The sequence below is a fragment of the Rhynchophorus ferrugineus genome, unplaced genomic scaffold (genome assembly GCF_030347505.1).
Source record: "Rhynchophorus ferrugineus isolate W39M unplaced genomic scaffold, kcgeb_rfMv2 rfM9, whole genome shotgun sequence".
Lineage (NCBI taxonomy): Eukaryota > Metazoa > Arthropoda > Insecta > Coleoptera > Curculionidae > Rhynchophorus > Rhynchophorus ferrugineus.
Genome location: NW_027472588.1, coordinates 40,390,150 through 40,416,522, shown reverse-complemented (window position 1 = coordinate 40,416,522; position 26,373 = coordinate 40,390,150). Strand labels below are relative to the sequence as shown.

Sequence of the window (26,373 nt, the reverse complement as noted above, 5' to 3'; positions counted from 1 at the left end):
ATTATATTTTTTACTTCCTTATCTCAAATTAACTATTTTATATAATTTTATTATAAACTATAAAATCAAAACTACTATGTTGTATCAAAGAATAAACTGGCTAAATTTAGTCGCACTGTCCCTTTTGCTTTGAGCAGTTGCGTGACTTTCTTCCCTAAATGATAAATTGACATTTTATTTGGAGGCCCTTGATTTAATTTTAGTTTATTCGGTGACCAATCGGCATTTTTATTAAGTCAAGGATTCCTTTCACCATTTGTTTCGAATTTGGGTTTGAAAATTGAAAATTTTTCATTTTCTGGTATGTAGCTCGATTATTAAAATCTGATTTAAACAAGGTTATAATGGAAACTGTGTGGCTTAGAAATGAATGGGTGGTCGTAATAATCTTTAACGTTTACTCTTACGTTAAAATCTTATCGTCTACTCAGTTCAGTAATTGACTACTTTTTACTATCGACTGTTTCAGTCGCTATTTTTGGTTCGACTGATTTTACTACTTTTTACCAGTGACTGTTTTCAGTCGCTATTTTCGGTCCGACTGATTTTGTTACTATTTACTATCGACTGTTTCAGTCGTGTACTTTTAGTTACTATTTTTGGTCCTACTTGTTTCATTCGAGTGATTTTTAACGTTCTGGCTCTGTCGTCCTAGCCGCGACCTTGACAAAAATGTACCCAATTAATGTTTACATAGATTTATATGTAACATATGTAGTTTTATAATTTTTTGATAGTTTACTTGCAAATAATAATGTATTGTATATTAGTATTATAGCATTTTAGTACAATATTTTTCAAGATTGTTAATGCAATAGGGTAAAAAGATTGAAATTGGGAATGATAAATAGTAAAATATTTTCTGTTTTTATGGCAATAATAGATAATATTTCGATTACTCTCTCGATTTTTGTCAAAAAATATTTCCGTTCAATAACAAATAAAGCATTTATATCATTTCATTCAGATCATTTTTAATTATGTCATGTATTAGGTTATTTTAGGTTTTGTTTAATGAAAATTCCCCGGCCTGACACATAGATACTAGAATTATATCCATACGTTTTATAGTTAGCCCTAACCCTCAGAAGGTGCTTGTATAAATTTGACAGTTGTCGGATCGTTAGTTTGTGAATTATAGCATTTTGAGTGCATCTTTTGTTATTGTGAAAAAAATGGATAAAAAGGAATTTCGCGTGTTGACAAAATATTGTTTTTTGATGAGAAAAAATAGATTTGAAGCAAAAACTTGGCTTGATGCAGAATTTTCGGATACTGCCCCAGGAAAATCAACGATCAAGGACTGGTATGCTAAGTGTAAACGTGGTAAAATGAGCACTGAAGATGGTGAACGCAGTGAAAGCTCAAAAGAGTTTGTTACCGACGAAAACATTAAAAAATCCACAAACTGATTTTGAATGGCCGTAAATTGAAATTGAATGAAATAGCAGACACTCTAAAGATATCAACTGAATGTGAACACCATATCATTCATAAATATTTGGAAAGTTGATGATTCGGAGCAATGTTTGAAGATGATCAAGCGTAATAAACCCGAGTTTTTTCGTCGATATGTGACAACAGATGAAACATGGCTCCATCATTTCACTCCGAAGTCCAATCGACAGTCATCCCAGTGGACTGCACACGATGAACACGCTCCAAAGTGTGGGAAAACGCAACAGTCGGTTGGCAAGGTTATGGCGTCTGTATTATGGGATGCGCATGGAATAATTCTCTTTGACTACCTTGAAAAAAGAAGGACAATCAGTAGCGATTATTTTATAGAGTTATTGAACCGTTTGAAGGACGAAATTGCCGAAAAACGACCGCATTTGAAGTAAAAGAATGTGCGGCTTCATCAAGACAATGCACCATATCACGAGTCAGTGAAAACGATGGCAAAAATCCATGAATTGGGCTTCGAATTGCTTCCTCATCCACCGTATTCTCCAGATCTGGCCTCCAGCGACTATTTCCTCTATAGGTTCTCAGATTTCAAAGGGATACCCGCTGGGAAGAAATTATCGTCGAATGAAAAGGTGATCGCCGAAACTGAGGCTTCTTTTGAAGCAAGGGATAAATCGTACTACAAAAAAGGTATCGAAAAGTTGGAGGGTCGCTATGATCAGTGTATCACCCTTGAAGGAAATTATGTGGAATAAAAAAACTAAATTTATGGCCGGGGACTTTTCAATTGACCTGTTAGATGTTGATCCCAAAGTATCTATCGTAAAATGAGTACTTTGTAATTCTAGAACCGGAGCTAGTTAGGATAAGAACAAATAGATTGTTAGTGTTAGTTTGCTAGTTTCTTATAGTAAATAACTTTAAAAAAAGAGTAGTTTCGAACAATTGCGATTCATCTGGAAGAAAATCGCGTATTGTTGCGCATACGGATAATTAGAAAGATTACGATACCGGTCGAGATACGCCGTCGGCTCCCAATCGTCGTCCTGTGGGAACGCGACAGGACTCGCAGGATACCGCTAGGGGGCGCTGGCACAGCAGGCATCCTGCTGGCGTCCAGGCTAGCCCTGCTGATGCAGTATTCGGCCGAGTTTCGTGCGTGACGCCGCACGACGCCACCGCGACACACGTCAAGATCACAGTCCCCCAAGTCTGCCAGCCACCGTCACCTCCGAATGAGACCGACCGGAAGGCGACCGGCGTGGACATGGTGGTGCTGACCAGGGCCGCACGAACGGGAGTGTCGTCGGACGACAGGGTGCTGCAATCGGGACGAGCCGCCGGGTTTGGTGTTTAGTTCGTTCGCTCACTCGGATGGTACGCAACAGTCGAACCCGTCGACCGGTGATCTCGAGAGGAAAAGGTACGTGGTTATGGGTGGTTCGCGGCCCGCGAGCGGCGATGGTGGCGTAACGCGATCGTCTTTCAGTCAACAATTTCGATTATTCTTGGCCTTCCTCTTCCCGGTCCATGGTGATGATGGTAGAGTCGGGCCGTTGTTTGACGCAGTGGCCGTTGTACGTTCAAATCGAGCGTTACGCTATACACAATATTATGTAGCTATTAAACGAAAACCACTCGAAAAACGTTGAAATTACAATTTCTTAAGTGTAAATTAGGTTATCCGTACGAGTTTTTATTAAATTCTTCTTCAAAAATCAAAATTTTCAACTGATTGCAAATAATACAAACGTAAACATCACAAATAATAAATACATAAACAATTAAGAATAGTATTTTGTCATAGATACTATAATTTCTCTATTACTAAGTTAATGGAGCTTGAAATTAAGAATAGACAAAATCTGTTTTCCCTAAGTTATCTTGAAATGAAATATATTTAATATAAAATGCAATTTTTTCAATACGTAATGATACTTGATAAAATATACTTATAATCCTTTGGTAGTATTAGCAAGCTTTTAAATGAGTATATCTTGAAAGTTATAATTTTAGAATTATAGAATTTTTAATTTGGTTGCAAATAATATAAATATAAACTTCACAAACCAGATCATTGACATTTAATATATCAAAAATAAACGTACTACTTTATCATAGACACTATAGTTCCTCTATTATGAATTTAATAGAGCTTGAGAATAAATAATAGACAAAATCTGTTTTCCCTAAGTTATCTTTAAATAAAATATGTTTAATATAAAGTGAACAATGTAATTCTTCTTTACTATATGCAATGATGTTTATAAAATGCACTAATAGATCTTTGGTAGTATTAGCTAACTTTTAAACAAGAACTTCTCAATAGTTATAACTTTCGAAGTATATGTTAGATCTTTTGTGTAAAATGTTATTAAATTTTATTTAAACAATTACATTTTTAAGTTAGTTGCTAATAATATAAATATAAACATTAGAAATCAGATCATACATATTAAAGAATCTGTTTTAATAGGCAAGATCTGTTTTCCCTAAGTTATATTTAAATAAAATATGTTTAATATGAAATAAACAATGTAATTCTTCTTTACTATATGCAATGATGTTTATAAAATATACTAATAGATCTTTGGTAGTATCAGCTAACTTTTAAACAAGAACTTCTCAATAGTTATAACATTCCAAGTATATGTAAGTTTTTTTGTGTAAAATTTTATTAAATTTTATTTAAACAATTACATTTTTAAATTGGTTGCTAATAATACAAATATAAACATTACAAATCAGATCATACATATTAAAGAATCTGTTTTAATAGGCAAAATCTGTTTTCCCTAAGTTATCTTGAAATGAAATATGTTTAATATGAAATAAACAATGTAATTCTTCTTTACTATATGTAATGATGTTTATAAAATATACTAATAGATCTTTGGTAGTATTAGCTAACTTTTAAACGAGAACTTCTCAATAGTTAAAACTTTCGAAGTATATGTTAGTTTTTTTTGTAAAATTTTATTAAATTTTATTTAAACAATTACATTTTTAAGTTAGTTGCTAATAATATAAATATAAACATTAGAAATCAGATCATACATATTAAAGAATCTGTTTTAATAGGCAAAATCTGTTTTCCCTAAGTTATCTTGAAATGAAATATGTTTAATATGAAATAAACAATGTAATTCTTCTTTACTATATGTAATGATGTTTATAAAATATACTAATAGATCTTTGGTAGTATTAGCTAACTTTTAAACAAGAACTTCTCAATAGTTATAACTTTCGAAGTATATGTTAGTTTTTTTGTGTAAAATTTTATTAAATTTTATTTAAACAATTACATTTTTAAGTTGGTTGCTAATAATACAAACATAAACATTACAAATCAGATCATACATATTAAAGAATCTGTTTTAATAGGCAAAATCTGTTTTCCCTAAGTTATCTTGAAATAAAATATACTTAATAAAATAAACAATGCAATTTCTTTTCGCTATACATAATGATACTTATAAAATATACTAATGGTTTTTGGTAGTATTTTGTTGGTACTATTAAACGAAAACTTCTCAAAAGATGTTGAAATTATAACTCTTGAAGTATAAATTAGGTTATCTGTACAAGATTTTATTTAATTTAAACTTAAAAATTATTAAACTAAATTTTTAAACTGATTACAAATAATATAAACGTAAACATTACAAATAATAAATATATAAACAATTAAGAGTAGTGTTTTGTCATAGATACTATAATTTCTCTATTACTAAGTTAATGCAGCTTGAGATTAAATAATAGACAAAATCTGTTTTGCCCGAGTTATCTTGAAATTACATATATGTATCACAGAATGAGCAATGCACATTTTTCTTTTATATATAATAATACTTAATAAAAGAATACTAATATTTTTTTGGTACTACTAGCAACTATTAAATGAAAACTACTCAAAAATTATCTATGATCAAACCCTACACTTTTTATAATTCACTAATTTTAATTCAACTTTTAAAAAATCTATTACATTAAGGCTACGATTTCATTAAAATAAATGTATACAATTAATATCATTAATTATCAGTAAGTATACAATTATAATAATAACAATGTTCAAAAGTTATGTTGTGTATTTTTCAGCTCAAGCTAATTATAAATGTTAACACAATTTAATGATAATATTGATGACAATTTGATGATATTTAATGATTTAATTTTGTTTTAATTTACTTATTTATTATGATGGTAAGACTAACCCAGTATGGACATTGTTATTATGATTGTAGCTAATAATTCTTAAATAAATTATTCCAGCTAATTGAACAAAATATATAACTATATATATTCAAGTTAATTGCTTATATATATTATTTAAACAAACACGTTAAGTCATATATATATATATATATATATATATATATATATATATATATATATATATATATATATATATATATATATATAGAATATTAATCTTGTTATTAAAATCATACACATATATTAAAATACAAGTAAAGTTAAAAAAAATAGCAATTTTATAAGTGTTTCTGCGTAAATATACTATATTTTTATATAGCAGTGTATAAAGACTAACAATTTTCTTTTATTTCCTTTATAATATAGGTATAATTATTTAATACACACAAGAGATAAATTTATAAACATAAAACAAAATTGCTTCATAACATTAAATGCCATATAATTAATTAATTTTTAATATTTTTTAACACCGGAAACAGTAAAACAATTTTAAATTCATTATTATGATTTCATAAGAAATTTTTGAATTACTTTTCAATCATTTTATATGAATTATTTCTCTATTTTTTCTACTTTTGATACGAATTTTACTGGTAGTGGTAGAATTTTTTTATCATCAGTCAGCTTATATTTCAAGAATAATTATTTTTATGATCAATATATTCAAAATGTGAGTCTGAATATTTGGATATAGATGAATGTATAGTTTGGACATCAGCCAGCTGGTGCTAGTTTTAGTATCAAAGGCATCTTTGAAAGTAATCATTATACGGATTATGGACAGGAATATACAGACCATATTTGCAAAACTTTTTTATCATATGGTTTAGTAATAACCAAAATGTACTGGTTTTGATTTAAAAATAAAAAATAAATGCGCTATAGGTATATGTTTATTCATTCTATATGTTAACAAGGCTTTTTAACTTTTATATCGGAGATATAACGTTTGACAAGCTTTGATGCCTTGACAGCAATTTGTACCACGTAAATGATGTATTTTCTGTAAAGATACACTGATAAAAGACCCATAATATCACTGAAAATGTCGTTTTTATTGTCGTGTCAATACTCAGGACTAGATATATATAGAACCATAAACTATAGAAAGCGTTATTATATCGCATGGTTTCAAATGATTTTACACTAAGAAATATATTTGGTATAAAAGTTTTTGTTTTAGTTACATGTTTTCCGAACTCAAAAAGTACAAGTTGGGGCAAAAGTCCCGCTACCATTTTGATTGCCTATAACTTTGCTCAGAGAAAAGTAAGTTTGGTTTTCGTAAAAAGTTTATTTGGTCTTTACGTTTTCTTTTCTTTACGATTGAAAAATTATAATCGGCTAAGTGATGATCGCGATTCACTATGCAGCTTTCGGCTCCTATTAAGGCATTTTTGATGACATCCTGCAACATCTGAGGCTGAATTTCTTCATTTCCGTGACGAATATTGTCTTTAAGATGTTGAATCATTTGGGGCTTATTCACATAAACTTTTTATTTTAAAAAACCCTATAAGAAAAAGTCCGTGGCTGGCCATGTTAAATCGCCACTTCTCTAAATTAGTCATCGTGGAAAAACGTCATTCAATAATTAAATTGTTGAACGAGCTGTGTGTGCTGTTACCCCATCTTGCTGAAACTACATGTCCCCTCTTCCATTTCAGGCACAATTAAATTTCGGATCATCTTGGTCTTGGTACCGTTCAGCAGTAACAGTAACAGCAACACCTAGGTCATTTAAAAAAGGGCCCAATAATGTTTTCAGCATGAATACTACACCATACAGTTGTTTTTAGTGGATGCAATGATGTTTCGTGAATTAATTGATGATTCTGCGTTCCAAACCGACTCTTCTCTTTATTGACGTGGCCACTGAGAAGAAAATGGGTTTCATCACTCATTATCCATTTAGGCGAAACATCTTCATTTTCACCAGACAGCCTTAGGATTGCATTACTGTACTGAACTCGTTAATAAGGATCTCTTGGTACTACTAACAGTAACACTACTTTTGTTATTTAAAAAAAATGATCAATAACAATTTCGTGTTTTAATTTTACATTGCATCTTGATGGAAAAAAATACCGTTCAAGCGAAGCGATGGCTTGAAAGGTGTTATAAGGACTCCGCTCCATCATAAACAACAATGAAACGTTGGTTTGCTGACTTCAAACGTGGTCGTAGAGACACAGATTATGCAGAACGCAGTGGAAGTCCAAATGAGGTGGTAACAGCAGAAAACATTAAAAAAATCCACATTATCGTTTTGAACGATCGAAAAGTGAAGTTGCGTGCGTTAGCTAGCATAGCAAAGATATCAAAAGAACGTGTTGGTTTTATATTGCGTGAGTATTTGACTATGATAAATATTTGTTCAAAATGGGTGTCGCGTTTGCTCACTGTTGACCAAAAACAAGAACAGAAGAAGAAACAGTGTTTGGATATGTTTAAAAAGTAACAAACCAGAATTTTTGCGTCAATATGTGACAATGGATGAATCCATAAATTCACTCTGGAATCAGAACCATCGTCATCTGAGGCAAAAGATAAATCGTTCTATAAAAGTGGCATTGAAATGTTAGAGCGGCGCTGGAATGATTGTTTGGCTCTTGATGGAGATTACGTTGATAAAAAAGCCAATTTTGAACAAAAAGGTAATAGTTTTATCTACAGAGTGTTCAAAAAGACACCAATGATAAAATTTAAGTTACCTACTTAAATACTTCTAAAGTACTCTAACGTAAATGGCTTGACAGTGTTTATATTATTGGATGAGGATGATGTGTTGAAGATGAGGGATGAAGGCTGGAAAAGAACTATACAACGATGACTAATCTTTATATTCGTTATTATCACAAATCATGTGAAACCCTTTGGGTTAATATATCTACGGAGTGTTCAAAAAAGAGTTTGGTAGACAAGCAAAATCAGACGGATACTGATGATAAAAATTAAGTTATCTTATCACCCGAAACTAACATTAAATAGCATCGATAATTATCTGAACTGTATCATTAGTCGCAAGTAAAACAACATAATTTTAAGGTCTGGAACGGACGTTTCTAAATCGGTGGGATTATCCAGAAAATTAATAAAATTCGAATCGAAAATAGTCGGGGTTTTATTTTTGTATTCTTAAAATATGTCACACGTATATTGGAGATTCGTTTGGCATTGGATGGGTATACGGCGTCGAGACATCTGTTACAGTTCAAGTTAAATTGTCCGAAAATCGTCGAGATTATGTGGATGTGGGCAGTTTTATGCTGAAAAACCGAATAGTTTTTGAAATGTTTTGCGAGTTTGTTTTGAATCCGAAAATTTCGTCAATGATTTAAGGAAATATAATCGTTTTTAATTACGTACATGTGTCTGAAATATAATTAAATTGGCGAATACCTCTAGAACTGAAGTGTTAGGTTTTGAATTCATTCGTAGCGTTTTTTTTCATGAAATAGTTTATATATAGTTAAACTGAATAATTTTTTATTACAAAATATTACTGGATTTTGCTAGCAACTATTTTTTCTCATGTTCCAGTTAATATTCGAACTCTAAGTTTCAAATTTTCATCATGTATCACATTTTCGTAAGAGGTGATCTTCTGCCCTCATGGAATACTCATTCTCAATCATGGATGGACGACGGATTAAACTGGAAACATAACATTGAACAACAGAAAGCTATACCGATCAGGCTCAACATTAAATGACTGTACTTATTAGTTGGAATATACTCACTTGACCTAAGATTAAAGAGCCCAAGACTTATGGGTTCACATCTGGGGTTGACCAAGACATCAAACTGATTAGTAATCCTCTGACTGGATTACTTATCAATGCTCATCGCTACGTAGCCAATGAAGAATAGTACGATGACTTCGAGATGAAATAGATCCACAAAGTTTTCGCTGTAAAACATGAAAGAAAGTTAGTAAATCACAGCTATGGAGAAGCAGTACAACTACTGAACAATGTTCAGAAAATATATCATAGACCCGAACAGGCGACAGTCAAAGGAATAGTCAATAGAATAGAATAATTATTTTTTCGCATTGCGAATTGGTTACTTTTTTAGTATATTTTCTTTTCAACAATCATCATTGTAATTAAAGTGTCAATAAAAAATGTGTGCTTACATTTTTCAAAATGTTGTAATTTAATAAAATCAACACAACTATAAAAAATTTCTTTAAACTTTGAGGAAGTTTAAACAATTTATTATGCCATTAAATTTCATTAGTAACTCAATATTGCGCTATGATATTGCAGCTAAATTTACGTTTTCATATATCATCATCATCTCACAATTCATTACCATTATTACCTGGGGAACCAATGGTCGAGTGTTGATTTTTTGATAACCCCTGTTGCTAATGCTTTCAGTGTCTATAGTATTCAATTCCATTATTTTATCTGTTTGTATGTAATTATTTCATTGTTAATATCTTTTAATTTGTTCCATTTTTATGTCCGAAATAATATCATTATAATTACAGTATCCGACAAACATTGTCTTGCCCGAATATTGGCTTTTTGTTTATTTTTCATTTATGTTATTATTTTGTTTATGTATATATGTTGGCATATGTATATATTATTTATACTGATTATAATATATGGATCAAATGATTGATCAATGATCTATTTTGGCCAATTAGTGTTTATTATTTAACTGAATTATATGAATTGTACGTATAAGTTCTGCTTTTCTTCTTTATATTTAATAGGGCCCTTTGAAGTTAGCTTAACTTGTGCCAATACATCAATTAGTCTCTCCGATTAGGAAAAAATTACAAATTAATTCAATCAAGGAACCTTATCGAGTGCTAAGTGAAATTAAGTTAACGTTCGAGACCCTTCTTGATTAATTTATTTCCTATCGTTAAATTTCGTTTACCCTAGACCGTTTACTATGGTACTTTAGTTGTATAGAATGGTAATTTTAAAGGTTTTCTGTAAAAGTTCTGATGGAAAACGAATTAAAAGTAATATACGAAATAGAGACTGTGACTTAAACAAGTATATATATGTAACTATAGTTTATTTAACTTTGCTTAGCTTTATCTATTTGGTCAACAGTTGATGATTTTTTATCATCAAATATTTGATTTTCCTGCTGTGGTTTTGTTTGGTACATTAAGTATGTTATAATCGCACAAATAAGTCTTTTTCTCTTAATAAAAATGATATTATCAGTTAAATATACCAAATTGGTCTATTACAGCAGACTTGTATATAATAGAAGGCGGAATTATTCTTGGATACATGCATATTGGGGAGATTATGGATATATTGACTTAAAAACTGGATACCAACTGTTGTTTACTTAAGTCACTTAACCACAAAGCTAAAAGGGATCTTATGAAGATAATATATGTATGTATGTACAAAGACAAATTATATCAATAATGTATGAGATATGGACGCAGCCTTGACTAAACACTAGATGGACACTGACCGGTAACATTCCCCGATAGATGAATTCCCCGAAAGACCGAGTAATGTTGAGGTTTCAGTCACTCCGTTATTTTGAGAAAAAAACTACGAGAGGGATTTGAGATTTATAAGCAACTAAACAATCTCTGAATAATCTTTCCGTTTTTCAATCAATGATGACTTGAACTTGCCTAAATAATGTAAAGCGATTGATAGAATCTGAGTATCAGAGCTTCCGTCAGAATTAACAACTGTTTGAACGTTGAATACGTCAAAATAAACTTCAGTGTATCTTCTTCATATCAGTTGTTTTGATCAAAAAATATATCTGAGTACATCGAGACGTCTTGCGACTCTATGAAAAGTTCGGAACAATATAAAACTGTAACGAGGGAACAATGTTTCTGTTTTCTTTTAATTGTCATCTTATTGTTCTGTTTCGCAAAATAACGGGTCGACTTCTTCCACGGACAAGAATTAAAAAGTTTCCAGTATCCAGAACTTAATCCCCTCGCATCTACTGGTTTTGTTTGAGCTGCACTATTGTTTTTTTATGTATATATATGTGTTCTTACTAGTCAGGACGATGCGAAACACAAATTGGACAATACAAGTAAGTTGGAGAATAAAATGGAGACGATATTTTATTAAAGTTTTTCTACTTATATCAATAAAATAAAATAATTTTAGAAATGGTGTAAGATCTAACGTGATTTTCGTTATTGTTGTTTATATTTTTCATTTGTTTCTATAATGGAGCATTCTTTCGCCTACTATGATTAAACTACTTCAAATTATTTAGAAATATTTTAATTGGAGAGGTATATTTTTGATGTTTTTTCAAATTTTATGAAATATTCTACTATTCTACTCATATATTAGGTTATTCAATAAATTTGTGGAAATAAATCCATACACAGCTATGTATTACTTCTTTTAATATTCCATGTTTATGTAAAAATCATATATACTCATATTTCATGCCCTGAAGTTGTTGCATTTCAATAATTTTACTCATGATACTTTTGTTATAATGTTCAGTGATGTAGAAATTTAAAAATAAGTAACGGGTTAAAGTGATTCTTTTTAGTCCGTTTACTAGTACACATAAATATTTGTGTTTATCCACGTGTTTTAAATTTCAACAATCTGTCTGTGGGAAATAAGTATTATTATATGATTTCCGTCATATAATATAATTACCTTGACATGAAGAAGATCGCTTCAGTAAGTGATCTGCTGTACAACTTATAATCTAAATCTTATTCTAGATACCATTCTTATTCTAAAGTCTATCCTAACTTATTATATCGTGGATATCGTGCTGAATCATTTTGTTGGGAATGTAATATGGGACATCAACGATGATTCGCAATACTTTGTTCTAGGACCCCTGGATAGGATAGCTATGTTAGATTTGGTAGTTGTACCCCACAGTTCAATACCATAGGTCCAAATGGGCCTAAGTATTGACTTATACAGCAAAATTTTGTTATCTATTGATAATTTAGATTTACGCCCTATCAGCCAATACATTTGGATTAGTTTAAGGCCAAGCTGTTTGCGTTTTCTCACTACATGTTTTTTCCATGTCAAACGTCGATCAAAATGCATTCCCAGATATTTAACGTTGTCTGATTACGAAAGTTCATGATTATTCAATTTTACTTCTTCTACAAAGGGTGAATGAAGTTGGAGGTCTCTTGTGACTGATATTGGATTCTCGTGTGATGATAAAATCGCTGTATCGTCGCATATGTTGCAACAGTAGTTTTTCTTGAGGTTGGTGGGTCAGCTACAATAGATATAACAATGGACCAGGAACACTGCCTGCGGAACACCCAAATATATTGGGGTTAGGTCAGTGTATTCGTCACCCTGTTTGACAATAAAATGTCTGTCTGTGAGGTACGATTTCAGCACTTGAAAGTGCGTATAGGGCAAAAGCTCTTTCAATTTATCATACAGCCCAGAGCACCAGAGCTTGTCGAAGGCCTGAGATATCTGTTAAGGCCTGATTTATCTGTTGTTTTGTGTTTATTACGGAAGCCTAATTGATGATCTTCTGTTATTATTTTGACTCTCTTAATGTATAGTTTTTCGAAAAGTTTAAAGATCCCAGGTAACTGGGTTATATGACAATAAGAGGAGACGTATTCTGATTTTTTCCCGGGTTTAAGAATCATAATGGTTTGAGCCACTTTGTAAGTGCTAAGAAAGTAATTAAGTCTTAACATGGCATAAAATATGAATGTTAATAAGTATTATAATATGATTTCCGTTATACAATATAACTCTACTGACATGGAGAAGATCGATTCAGTAGGTGGTCTGCTGTACAAACTGATTATCTAAATCTTATTCTAAAGACTATTCTAACTTATTCTAGAAATTACTATATATCACTCTATGTTATGTGTTTGGACAGTCTTTATTAAATTTTGTAAAATCATGATGGTTTTCAATTCATACAGCTGATTAAAACAGTTTCAAAAACAGTTTATGTTCGAGGGAGTCCTGTTGTAAAGTATTATTTCGGAATAACCTATTTCAACTAATAGTGAATAAAAAGCTGTTTGGGCTCGTGAAATCGAACAAGGGTTAGGCTTTTACTGCCACAATAAAACGCAATTATTCCCGTTGAGTATACAATGTTGCATACATTTCTCACGTGAGGGCTAAAGATGAATGGTACACCTAATGTCCAATTTAAACTGGACCATTCGGAGCAGGCGTGTACCGTTCAGGTCATTAATTACACGGAGAGGGGCCGCCCACGTCATTCTTGAAATTAAATTAGTTTTAAGGCATCTCGACCTTTTCGGGAACCTTGAAAGGCTCCGAGATCGTTTCACGGTTGCATCTTAAAACTGCCGGTTTCGGATACACATATTAGATGTCAGTCCTCTCCTCGTAAATTATGTATGGGGTAAGGTCTGGACTAATTACGGGAGTTATGACGTGGAGAAATCTTGGTCTCCGCGTTAAGGCCCGCCCGTATCGTAATTAATTTGCTTCGTTTTCCAGGTTGTCGTAATTACTCGAGGGTTATTCATCATTTGTCGCTGCCGCTGCAATATAACGGTGTCGCTTGATTAGTTTTATCAGCGCTTAAATCGGATTATTATAACGTGCTCGTTGTGGATACTCGTTACGCCTACTCGTTAATTAAAACTATAATAAAATGGCGATAAAACACTTCGGTATAACTCAGTACGAATAGAGAGTGACTTGAATGTGATATAGGATATAAGATTCAATATAAGATCCGAAATATGTTGGATATATAACATTTATTCCAGTGTCTGTATATCTAAAACTAACACTCACTAGCTTTTTTGAAAATTGCCTTTAACTAAGTCTAATTTTCGTTAAGTTTTAATAATCAACAATGTTTTAATAAGTTTAAATTATTACATCACTGAACATTATAACAAAAATATCATGAGTAGGATTATTTTCTGAACTTGCCATAAATTCGAAGCATTAAATATTGGTATAGTCTATTCAAAGTTTTTTTGTACATACGTCATCAAGATGTTTAATGTATTACCTGCCGCCATTTGTGCATTCGTTTCAGAATCAGACAATATTTTCATTCTCGTTTTATTCGAGTTAGAAAATGACACAATGCTGTCTGATAAGTTCGAACAGGTGACCAAAGTCGCCCGGTTGTCAGACGTATGCAAAATTCTTGAACAATAGTAATAAGAGGTAATAATTATAACCTGTGAACTATTGTAGCTGTATAATTAACTGTAGTTTTTAGATGTACTATAATGTTAAAATAAATTATATTTGATAATTTTTTTAAAATTATTTTATTTAGATTAGAATTTTGTTGTACGTCAAAGCCAAACTGAACTGAAACTCAGAGTTGATGCGGCAACATTGCGACGTTTTCATATCTCAAATTTAGATGACGTATGTACAAAATAACTTTGAGGAGACTCTATATATATTTAATTGGTCAATTTTTATAGAAAATTTGCATATTACCGTTGGCGGAAATATTAATAATTAGTGTAAACACCCAATAACAATATACTACAACCTGATTAAGTAAATTGAATTTTTCAATAGAAAAAAAAAAGATATAATAGATGTTTCTGTTTAAATAAGGATAAAGACATTTGCACCAAAGTAACTTTATAATTATTCATTTTATTCATTTAATGACAGCGTCATTGTCTTTAGGGTTGGTGTTTTCTGCGGAAAAGAGGCATTTAATCTGAGCCTCGTAGGTCTCTGCGAGGAGCTCGACTTTTTCTTGGTCAGTGACTGTGTGAGATTTTCTATAACTTCTAACTTCAGGGGGTGGGATGACATCGTGCGTCTTCCCCACGAGGTATCTGGGTATACGCCAGAAAGAAGGGGGACCGTTCAGTCTTTGGTCCGCGAGAACTAAGTTCCATCTCGTCGTTCGCCAGGTCGAGACGGGCTCGCTGGCCCTCTTGCATGCTTTATTTGCCACCCTTTTGTCTACAGCATTGAGGGTGAATCGAACTCAATCTTCATAGATTATTTTTGATGCGAATTTCATGTTTAAAAGAAGCGGGAAGGTTGTTTCCCCACTTTTGGGGTTGTGGGGCAATTTTGACTATGGCAAATTCGTGAGCAGACTGAATATCACGAGTTAGCTTCAGTACACAGCAAAATAATTACCATTACATAGTAATTTACACATCTCATCTCATCCACAATGATAACAAAACTTTATTTTAATTATTTTAAAGTCATATTCAAATTGCAAATTGCAAAAGGCTCCTTTTGCAATTTAAGATGTTTTGTATATCAGTACCATCTTAATAGGTGGATTTTTTCTGTTGAGGAACTTGTTGGACGTAGATCTAAGGTTATTGAGTTTTATCTTGAATTGTAAGGTTCGGTTATTATTTTGTTGCTAGCTGTTTAAACATTCTTTGTAAAAGTTTCTTAGCCCTTCTCCATTGCTAACAATTATAAAAGTACTCTGCGACTGTGTGCAAAGTTGGGCAATATTTGAATTACTTGTGATTTAAATCATGTGTTTAAGTGTCAAGATTACCATGTTTAGAACGTCGACACTAAGAACGAAGTAAAAAAGTAAAATTTTCTTTTTTACCAGCAAATGCGATTTAGTTGGCACAAATTCAGACTTCAGACAGAGAAAAGTGAGGCTTTCACGTGGTTACAAATGTTAATACATAATTAAACACATTGACCTTCTAAAACTTGTTAAAACTTCTTTACTTACTTCTTTACTTTCAAACCACATTCGACCCTTTCCTTTCAATCGAAATGCAAACGGGACAAAATTTCAATTATACGGTTAAGTAAATCCCGAAATTAAATGGCTGTTTCGTCGCGACATTACCGCCAAATATCCCCTAATCCAATTATCTTTCTTGCAGCTTCAAAGCCTGTTTACCTAAAGTCGAACTACAACTGCAGTTTCCAACTAACCGCCGGCTGATTTCCATAAAGTTTCGTCGCATAAAACTCACATAACCATCAATTTTATCGTAATTTATCGCGTAAGTGCTGTGTTTCCTTTCGACGAATATCAAACGCAGTATAAAGATCGATTCCGATAGATTAATAACCGGTTTATGTTTATCTTTATATTTAACTTGATTTATTTTCTTATTTTATGATTACTTTCATCCGTACTTTAGCCACTGTGCGATGAAATTTGCAACATAAATCAACTTCACACTATATCTACCCTAATTGATGGTATCAGCCTCTAATGTTATTGGTAATCCATCTATTCTATCAGAAAATATATTAAATAGACGAACTAATTAGGTATTAGCATTTGGTCTTTATTTTATTGAAATATGAGTAATAGTTTTCAATAAGTTTGTGGAAATGAAACCCGAAATTTCTAAAAATGCAATTATGAAAACATATTTAGAGTTGTTAAATATTATCCTATTTCTTATTTATGTACTTAGGTATGGATATCATCACTATAGTGAAAGGAAGAGCCAGAAGTTAGAGGGTGCTTAATATGGCGAATAAGCTGGATGCCTTCGGTTGTCACCATACAATTGATGGATGAGCTTCAATAGATAACTTTTTGCAAACAATGTGTGAAAATTGTTGTTGTTGTTATAGGTACAGACAGAAAGTGTCCTCACAAAGATTATAATTAATTCAGTTTATGAAGGTGACGAGAAATTGTTTTCTGAGAGAAAATATAATGAATAAAGAAAATCTATGTTGAAAAAGGAGACAAGACAGTTATTATAACAAGAACAAGAACACATTAATTTCATGTCAGAACGTATTGATAGTATTCAAAAAAGCCACTTGAAACAGAACTAATATATTTATGGATACAGGTCTGTAATACTAATAAAAAGGAAAATTAAAAAGCCTGGTAGATAGTAATAAATAGAAGATATTAATGAAACAAGTGATACAAAGGAGAAGAAATGATAGAAGAACTAAAGAGACAGAAGCAGTAAAACATTAAGATTAAGGGCATAGCATTTGGAATAGGCAGAATCAATAACTAATAGAAGTAGATAATAGAAAAAATAATAAAAAGCAAAGAAAAAATTAAAAGTTACTTAAATAAGAGTCCAATAATGTTTATTGATATTATTTGATAAGGAACTAGAGAAAGTAGAAAATTGTTAAAATTATACAGATCAGACAGAGAAAAAGAGAATAATTGGAAAAAAGGAATAAAAAAGATAAAAACACTATTTGATATATATAATAAGATAATAATCAAAAACGAACAAACAGATGAAGAAACAAAGTTAAAGTACAAACATGATAATAAAATACAAAGAAAACAAAAATTGGTTATATATATAGAATATTAGAAGATTACTAATTTTATTAATTAAAAAAAAACTTGTCTTTGGTGTCCAAAAACATGCATTTTTAGACAAAAAGCGTATCATAGATGCAGCAATTATGTACAACAGTTTTGAAACATTTATATAATACTGGATATAAAGATTAATTTGATACTTGGGCTCCTCATAAATTAACATAAAATTTTAATGGTCTGAGCGGTGAATAGTACTTGAAACGAAATCAAAATCAAATAAATACGCATCATGAAAAGTGTATTACGTAAGGCAATAAAATACTAATAAGACGGGAGAAGCTTGACAAACGATTACAAAGCCTATGTTGATGAGCATGAGCTGTTAGAACCTGACGAAACTATTAATTTGAATCTCTACTGTCGACAATTAAAATGATCATGTCTGTCAAATTTTAAGATTGTAGGGCTAGCAATTTTCAAGCTAAATTTACATAGTCTCAACAACAAAAATTGAGAATTGAAATCAGAGTTATGATTCTCAAAATTTGTCGAGTGATAATTACTGATCTTGGTGACAATTGATACAGGATGTTATTTAGTCCAATTCTATTGATTTTAAAACTGAACTTGTCTGTGTCTTTGATAACCAGAAATACGAATTTTTATAGATCAAAAGGGTATCACAGATAGAGGAATTATGCACATATTAAAAAGTAATATTTTGTCGATAATAACTCGATTTCCATTTTTTCTAATAGACTACTTTAAAGTAACACATTTCTCTAAGTGATTCTATGCTTGTTTAATGAAGTCATCTATATCCAACAGTGGAAAATAAACAAAACGGACACTGAAACTTTTTATACCATGAACACTATAAAAAGTGGATCACATACAATAATAATACGTTAATAAAAGTCTGGAGAAGGTTGACAAATAGTTGCAAAGACTGTATTAATGCCCAGAAAGATGCTACAGACTGTTTGGTTAGATTAGAATGGAATTGTTCACCTATCGAAAACATTAATACTGTCAACAATTACAGTGATTAAAAAATAATTATCATTGATCAATGAAATGGATGTTTCAACCTTATAAATGCCAGAAATAATGAATAAAACAACGTTTCATACTTTCAACGTTTCATTTTTAGACAAAAAGCGTATCATAGATGCAGGAATTATGTACAACAGTTTTGAAACATTATATAATACTGGATATAAAGATTAATTTGATACTTGGGCTCCTCATAAATTAACATAAAATTTTAATGGTCTGAGCGGTGAATAGTACTTGAAACGAAATCAAAATCAAATAAATACGCATCATGAAAAGTGTATTACGTAAGGCAATAAAATACTAATAAGACGGGAGAAGCTTGACAAACGATTACAAAGCCTATGTTGATGAGCATGAGCTGTTAGAACCTGGCGAAACTATTAATTTGAATCTCTACTGTCGACAATTAAAATGATCATGTCTGTCAAATTTTAAGATTGTAGGGCTAGCAATTTTCAAGGTAAATTTACATAGTCTCAACAACAAAAATTGAAAATTGAAATCAGAGTTATGATTCTCAAAATTTGTCGAGTGATAATTACTGATCTTGGTGACAATTGATACAGGATGTTATTTAGTCCAATTCTATTGATTTTAAAAGTACTTCTTTTAAAGAACTTCTCTGTGTCTTTGATATTTATTCAAAAATATGAATTTTTATAGACCAAAAGGGTATCAGAGATAGAGGAATTATGCAAACATTAAAAAGTAATATTTTGAGGATAGTAACTTGATTTCCATTTTTTCTAATAGACTACTTTAAAGTAACACATTTCTCTAAGTGATTCTATGCTTGTTTAATGAAGTCATCTATATCCAACAATGGAAAATAAACAAAACGGACACTGAAACTTTTTATACCATGAACACTATAAAAAGTGGATCACATACAATAATAATACCTTAATAAAAGTTTGGAGAAGGTTGACAAATAGTTGCAAAGACTGTATTAATGCCCAGAAAGATGCTACAGACTGTTTGGTTAGATTAGAATGGAATTGTTCACCTATCGAAAACATTAATACTGTCAACAATTACAGTGATTAAAAAATAATTATCATTGATCAATGAAATGGATGTTTCAACCTTATAAATGCCAGAGATAATGAATAAAACAACGTTTCATACTGTAATGCATTTCTATTGATTGTATAAAGTGTATTAATGTAAATTGACCGCCATAACAGCATCGTCATTACCACGTCAGCGTTTTAAGCTTCGAAAGATTCAATTGCAGCTCTTTGGTGGCGGTTATAAAGGCCCGTCTCTTCGAAACTAATTCAGGCAAATGCGATTAGGTCGGTTTCGCGTCGAAGCTTAATCAGCGACTCGGTAGGTGGCGCTAAATGCCATCGTGTCATAACCGGCTAATAGTTCGGAAAATGCAGCAGCCACCACGAGATCGCAGGAGATCATTAGGCGCAGTTATTCGCCGGTGATTATTCGATGGGCTTTCGAGTGGAAAGCGCCGCTTTAGCTACACGGTTTGCATCTTTAAATCTCCCGTTGGCAGCCTTTCGTCGGCGTGATGTTGGTTTTACGTTCAATAGGTTTCAATCGGGTTCATCTGATTCTGATTCTGTTCTATTCTGACGAAATTCTATGGCGTTTGAAAACGATGGAAAAAGGAATTTCATGTACTGATGAATTAGAAAATTAGTTTTCGCCGATTAAAAGTTAATAGAACTTCGGTGTTAACATAGGAGTAGTCTTGTCTCATATCTTGTTGCAAAACTCTTAATTTCCTCTATGACAGTTGGAATCACGTTACTTTTAAGGACTTTTATCAGAAATACTTCTATTAACCTCTAGAGACAATTATATTCAGATTTTAAAATCGATATTGTATTGAAAAGATTCGTTAGTACAAATTAACATTTTAATAAATATGGCGAATGCGCCATGAACTTGTGAATAATTTAAAACATATGTCTATGTTTTCTATATTTTGGGATGCAGTGGTAAAGGCAACAGGACTATCCTCCTACAGTTACGATAGCCGCCGGTTCGAATCCTGCTGAGGCAGGCTTGTAAATTTATGTTTGTGATTGTTTAATATTTGTGATTGTCTTAGGCAAGAGTATAAAATCCGATAAGGAAAATGATCTTAGTTACGCCAGTAACCAGACTGGGTAAGACCGGATGTCTTCTGGGATGATTTCTAAGTTGGTGGCTCGCCCCTCGGTAGGCTTAGGCCCAGTCCAGATAAACCCATAGTTGGTAAAAGGAGACTTTAAAATATGTAAAAAAAGAATCGTTTCAAAATTAATTTTATTATTAGTTTTTATTAAATTATTTTAGTATTTTATCAAGGTTGTATAAATTAAACTCGATCCATTTTAAGAGCAAACTGCTATTTTGCTTAATCACTTCACTGTTTGGTTTTAGGCGAATTCTATATTCTGCATATGCTGTAGATGACTTTTTTCTCCCTATCTGGGTCCTCTTGTTATATTATTACTTGAGTGTTGTATGGTTGCTTCTTCGTTATTGTCTTCAATAGCAGCTATCCATCGCGGTGTCATCAGCAATGTCAGATTTCATCGAAGGTCTGCGCTGGGTCCAAAAATATAGCTGAGAAAACTGTTTACTCTGTAGGCTTTTTCGAATAATAATAAATGTTAGTATAGGAATTTGATTATTATTTTTTATATAAAAAAATCATTGATTAATTTGATGACAAATTACGTGGTGCACTGTCTGTTCATTTGTCATATCGTTTCATGACCAAATGAATTCCAAATTATGACTATTTCAGTGAAATATACAGCAAACTTCGTTGCTCAGTATGTATTGTATTCACTAGCAATAGAACAAGAGCACACATCAGTGTGATTAAAAATGATTAAAAAGATTTTGTGCGTTATTTCATCGCCTGTGCCTTCCGCTGTGATCTTAAATGAATATAAGGAACTGCAGAGTAACATATACCCAGTTCAGATTTATGTTTCGCTAAAAATATTATAAAATGCTTATCGATCAGGAACACCGAATCTTTTGTTTCTAATACTACTAGCCAATTTAATCCTTTTCACTATAAATTTCTTTGGCCTAAAAAAATATTGAGTAGTGAAAATCATTATTCATTTTAAAATAAATATGTTTAAAATTTGAAGAACTGAAGAATAAAATAAAACCGAGTATTGTGGAATAAAATAAGAGAGCTCCAAGATTAACTAACAGCATAAGAAGACAATCTTGATGGTGATGCTGCCCTGCCTCTATAAACTTTATCAGTGCTAAATGTAAACAAAAATTGTGTAATTTCTTATTTATATTTTTCTTTATTTTTAGTTCTATAAAGTCTTGCAGACTAGCCGCAAATGTAGTTCGAATATATAACGTAGAAAAACGTTTTATGGGTAAAATTTGGAACTTGGTCATCTGGAACTGAAGACATAGAGTCAACCAAAGCGCCCCCATGTTCATTCCATATTCATATCTGGATGAAGTAACTTTACGCCAAGATATAGATTTGAACACTTAACTAAAATGGGTAATATTTTAACGAGAAGAACTCTTTATAAAATAACTAAAATTTGTATAATGCTATTATATATGTAAATATAATTTTAAAATACAGGTGATATTATTTGATACTATTTAGATATCGAGCGGTTTTAAGTTTCAAATCTTTTACCTTCAAAGTAGTTTGATATTATTTCATACAGTATGCTACAAACAACTAACTTCTAAACTAATCTTCGTAAAGAAACTTTAAATTGGCCACTAAAAGGAGGATTGTTCAACACATATTCATCATTTATTTATTTTTGAAATAGAACTGGATACTTGCAAGGGAAACTATGTCTCATTTCGTTAAACACCAATTGATACAAATTATAATCAACTATAATATAATATATATATATATATATATATATATATATATATATATATATATATTTAGGTCAAGATTTATTATACATGAACAAAAATGTTTTATTCGCGATTATAAAGGAGAAATAGTTTTTTAATGTTGCAATATTTCCGACGCTTACATACTTTTATTATCCCGCTAAATAAGTTTACAACTGGCGTATTTTAGAGCTCATAAAAATATAAAGTTGCCGGGCGTGGGGATTAAAACGACTTAAAAAGCTGTTAAAATGATTAATATAAGTTTCTGTTTAATAGAAACTAATTGCTGTACAACAGAAAAAAACAAAGCAAACTACGAGAGAATATTATTGTTCTTAATTGAACAAAAAAATCTGTTCTCGTAGATAAAAATCAACTAACTCTCGTTACTAAACTAAAATCAATATTCCTGATTAGTCATCAGAGCTTTCCTTGTTTCTAAATTTGAATGAACTAAGACGTTTTTATGGCTCAGACTTCTTCTAGATCTGATAAGAATTGTTTCCTTTTTATGTTTCTTGATATATTCTGTTTTGTCAATCACGTTAGTACTTTTATACATACTATATGTTTATGGGCCTACTGCTAAAGTTTGGGACATAGACAGAGAAAGGATATGTGAATATCGAAAGAAGCTTCGACAAATTGTCATTGCTTGGTGTGGATTTTGAATATTATTTTTTATAATAAACAAATATTAAGTTTATAATAATCAAGTAAATAATAAAATGACAAATGATAAACTCTTGAAATAACAAAATGTTATATTTTATTGCATTAATTGTTAAAAAACTTTAAAATTTATTTTAATCGTCTTATGTTCTATCAACTATTACGTGGTTATTTTTAAGTTTTCTTCATTATTTTATCTACAAAACCTACTAAAAATTCTCTAACTTATAGTCTAATATATTTTTTAACTAAGATATAAAATAAAAATAATCAATCTATCTGCTTTTTTGTGTATTTTATATTTATCAATACTAGTGATCGCGCTGTGGTCGAAATTCGTTTAAAATTTATTAAGTTAATGATGTTTTCTTATAATAAAGGTAAAAATTTAAAAATTATATATCATTAAAACTTATTTCGATTGTATAACTTCAGAGATATATTTCATATATAACATTAATTGAAATAACAAATGACCATATTTTAAAACCTATCAAAATATATGTAAACTATCTGAAGAGTCACTAAACTGTTTAATGACATTTAATTAAATCGAGTTTCTATTAAATTTCAATAATTAACGAAATATTGATCAGATTTTTTTGAAAATAATACCATTATAGGTTTGTACCTCTTGGAAGATGTTAAGTTAATGTCGTGCCTGAAAACGTGCCTTTGCGGCACATATTATTTTTCATATTTAATCCAAAGAAAGAACCAGTTGAAAGCCGTCGTTTACTGGTAGAAACTTACGGTTAGTATACTCTAAACTTAAAAACATGTGAGGGGTGGTTTCGAAAATTAAAAAGTGGTGATTTCGATGTGCAATGCAAAGAACGTTCTGGTAGTCCGAAAAACTGAGTCAAGACCCAACCCAAAATAATTTGCTAAAACATTAAATCTGACCCAAGAACCGATTAGTGACTGATTACGAGCAATAGGTTAAATCCAAAAGATGGAAAGATGGATGCTATATCAGTTGAATGACAGGCAAATGGCAAAATTGAAAAATCGACTGTGAAATGCTGCTTCCAAGTTATGATCGGAAGTCATTTCTGTGTCGGATAGTTATGGATGGTAAAAAGGGTATTTAATTTGAAAATACTAAGCACAAAAAATCATGGTTATCACATGGCGTTCGGCTTTAAGGCAAAATCGTTTTGGTTGTAAGACATTGATCTGTATTTGGTGGGACTGGACCAGGGTTGAAATCTGGTGAAACAGTTAATAGTGATCGTCACCGACAGAAAATGATCAAAATGATCCATGTATTGATCGAAAAACGTCTCTTGATACGCCAATCCAACAGTTGATTGAAATTGGATTACTGGAAGGTCATATATCATTAATTAGTGCTATATCAGGCACATATATGATTAGTGTTGGGACTGTATATGAATATACTTGGTTTATAAAACATGAAAATAAAAATAAAAATTACTTTTCCTGCAATCTATTAAAATAAATATGCTGAAAATTTTTTTAAAAATCAGACTTAGAACACAATAGCTCTTAGCTACTCCTATCTACAAAAACTATTTGACCAAAACCAAATCGTTTTGGTTGGAAGACATTGATCTGTATTTGGTGTGACTGGACCAGGGTTGAAATCTGGCGAAACAGTTAATAGTGATCGCCACCGTCAGAAAATGATCAAAACGATCCATGTATTGATCGAAAAACGTCTAGAATGGGTCCCAAAGGTCAAGGAAGCATTGGAAGCACTTGGATGGGACATATTATCCACATCTATTTGCATCAATTGGACACGCGTTTGTAAAGCAGCCAGTGTAGAAGAGATTAGAAAATGGCTCGATGAATGGTTTTCTCAAAGGACGCATAGTTTTTTTGGGATCTTTAGGGTAAATGATGTGGCTCGGTGAATGGAGGTAAAACGAACTGAAACAGTGGTGTTTACATTATGTGACCGTTATTTATTGGCTCTATAAAAATATGAAAAATACAAATGATAAAAAAGGATGGCAGCGGTGTTACCTGGTGACGAGGCTTGGGCAGTCGATGGTGGCACGTCTAAACCAAACGAGGGTTGAGCACAGAATGACCGAAATACCCTTCAATAACATCCCAGATAAACGTCTCGGGGATGCCACCAGCTATTCGTTGTCGGGTTCTAGTTGGCGCTGCTGGCACCCCGCCCGTGTTCAACATCTGGGATTATATTTCTGGGTATATTGTAGACCGTTATTCCACGATGTAAAATTCGCCATTCCTCAAGGTCGCTAGACATCCATAAATTGTTAAATAATTGTTCCAAGGATGAAAAATGTAGGCGGTTTCAGTCAAAGGGCCGGGATCGAATCACGGAAACCTAACAGTAGCTTTTTTTTTTCGAAAAACCCGATAATGATAAGTTTTTCGCGTTACTTGAAATTGTTTTTTCTTTCATTTCGATTTGTTATTCGCCAATACGCCCGGCACCGTCTAATAAATAATTTCCCAGCGTGCTGTCAGGGCGTAAGGCATTCGGTCTCCTCTTCGCTGGTGAAAAATGGATGTTGTTCGCGTCTAGCTAATTACTTATTCCATATCGAAAAATAATTTGTTCGCTTTCGCGTTTGGCTTACATTCAACGATCGTTCCAGGCGTCGTTGGCCGCTCTCGCCGCGTTTCTCCCGTTCTTGGAATTTTCTTCTTCTTTCCCTCGACGATCGCTGTAGTCTATCATTTTGAAATATCGTCGGTCATTATGTGTATTCTGATGGTATGGAAAAACATTCCGCCGGCATGGCTTGCATTTATGTATCGGTTGATGTATTGGAAGGTGTAGTCATGAGCAAGCGCTTTAGATATATATATATATATATATATATATATATATATATATATATATATATATATATATACTAGCTGAACCGACATACGTTGTTTTGCCATGTATATAATTTCTAGAAAATTTCTAGTGTAGAAAAAAAAAAC

General features: G+C 31.6%; 1 protein-coding gene across 1 annotated transcript in view; it reads left to right on the top strand.

Moving 5' to 3' along the window:
- Positions 1–26,373, top strand: part of LOC143203182 (uncharacterized) — a 47,456-nt gene that overhangs the window by 953 nt on the left and 20,130 nt on the right. The window contains exon 2 of the mRNA XM_076415316.1: positions 2,408–2,833. Within this exon, the coding sequence (XP_076271431.1) occupies positions 2,408–2,767 (360 nt within the window). The 3' untranslated portion in view covers positions 2,768–2,833. The remainder of the gene's footprint in view (positions 1–2,407; positions 2,834–26,373) is intronic.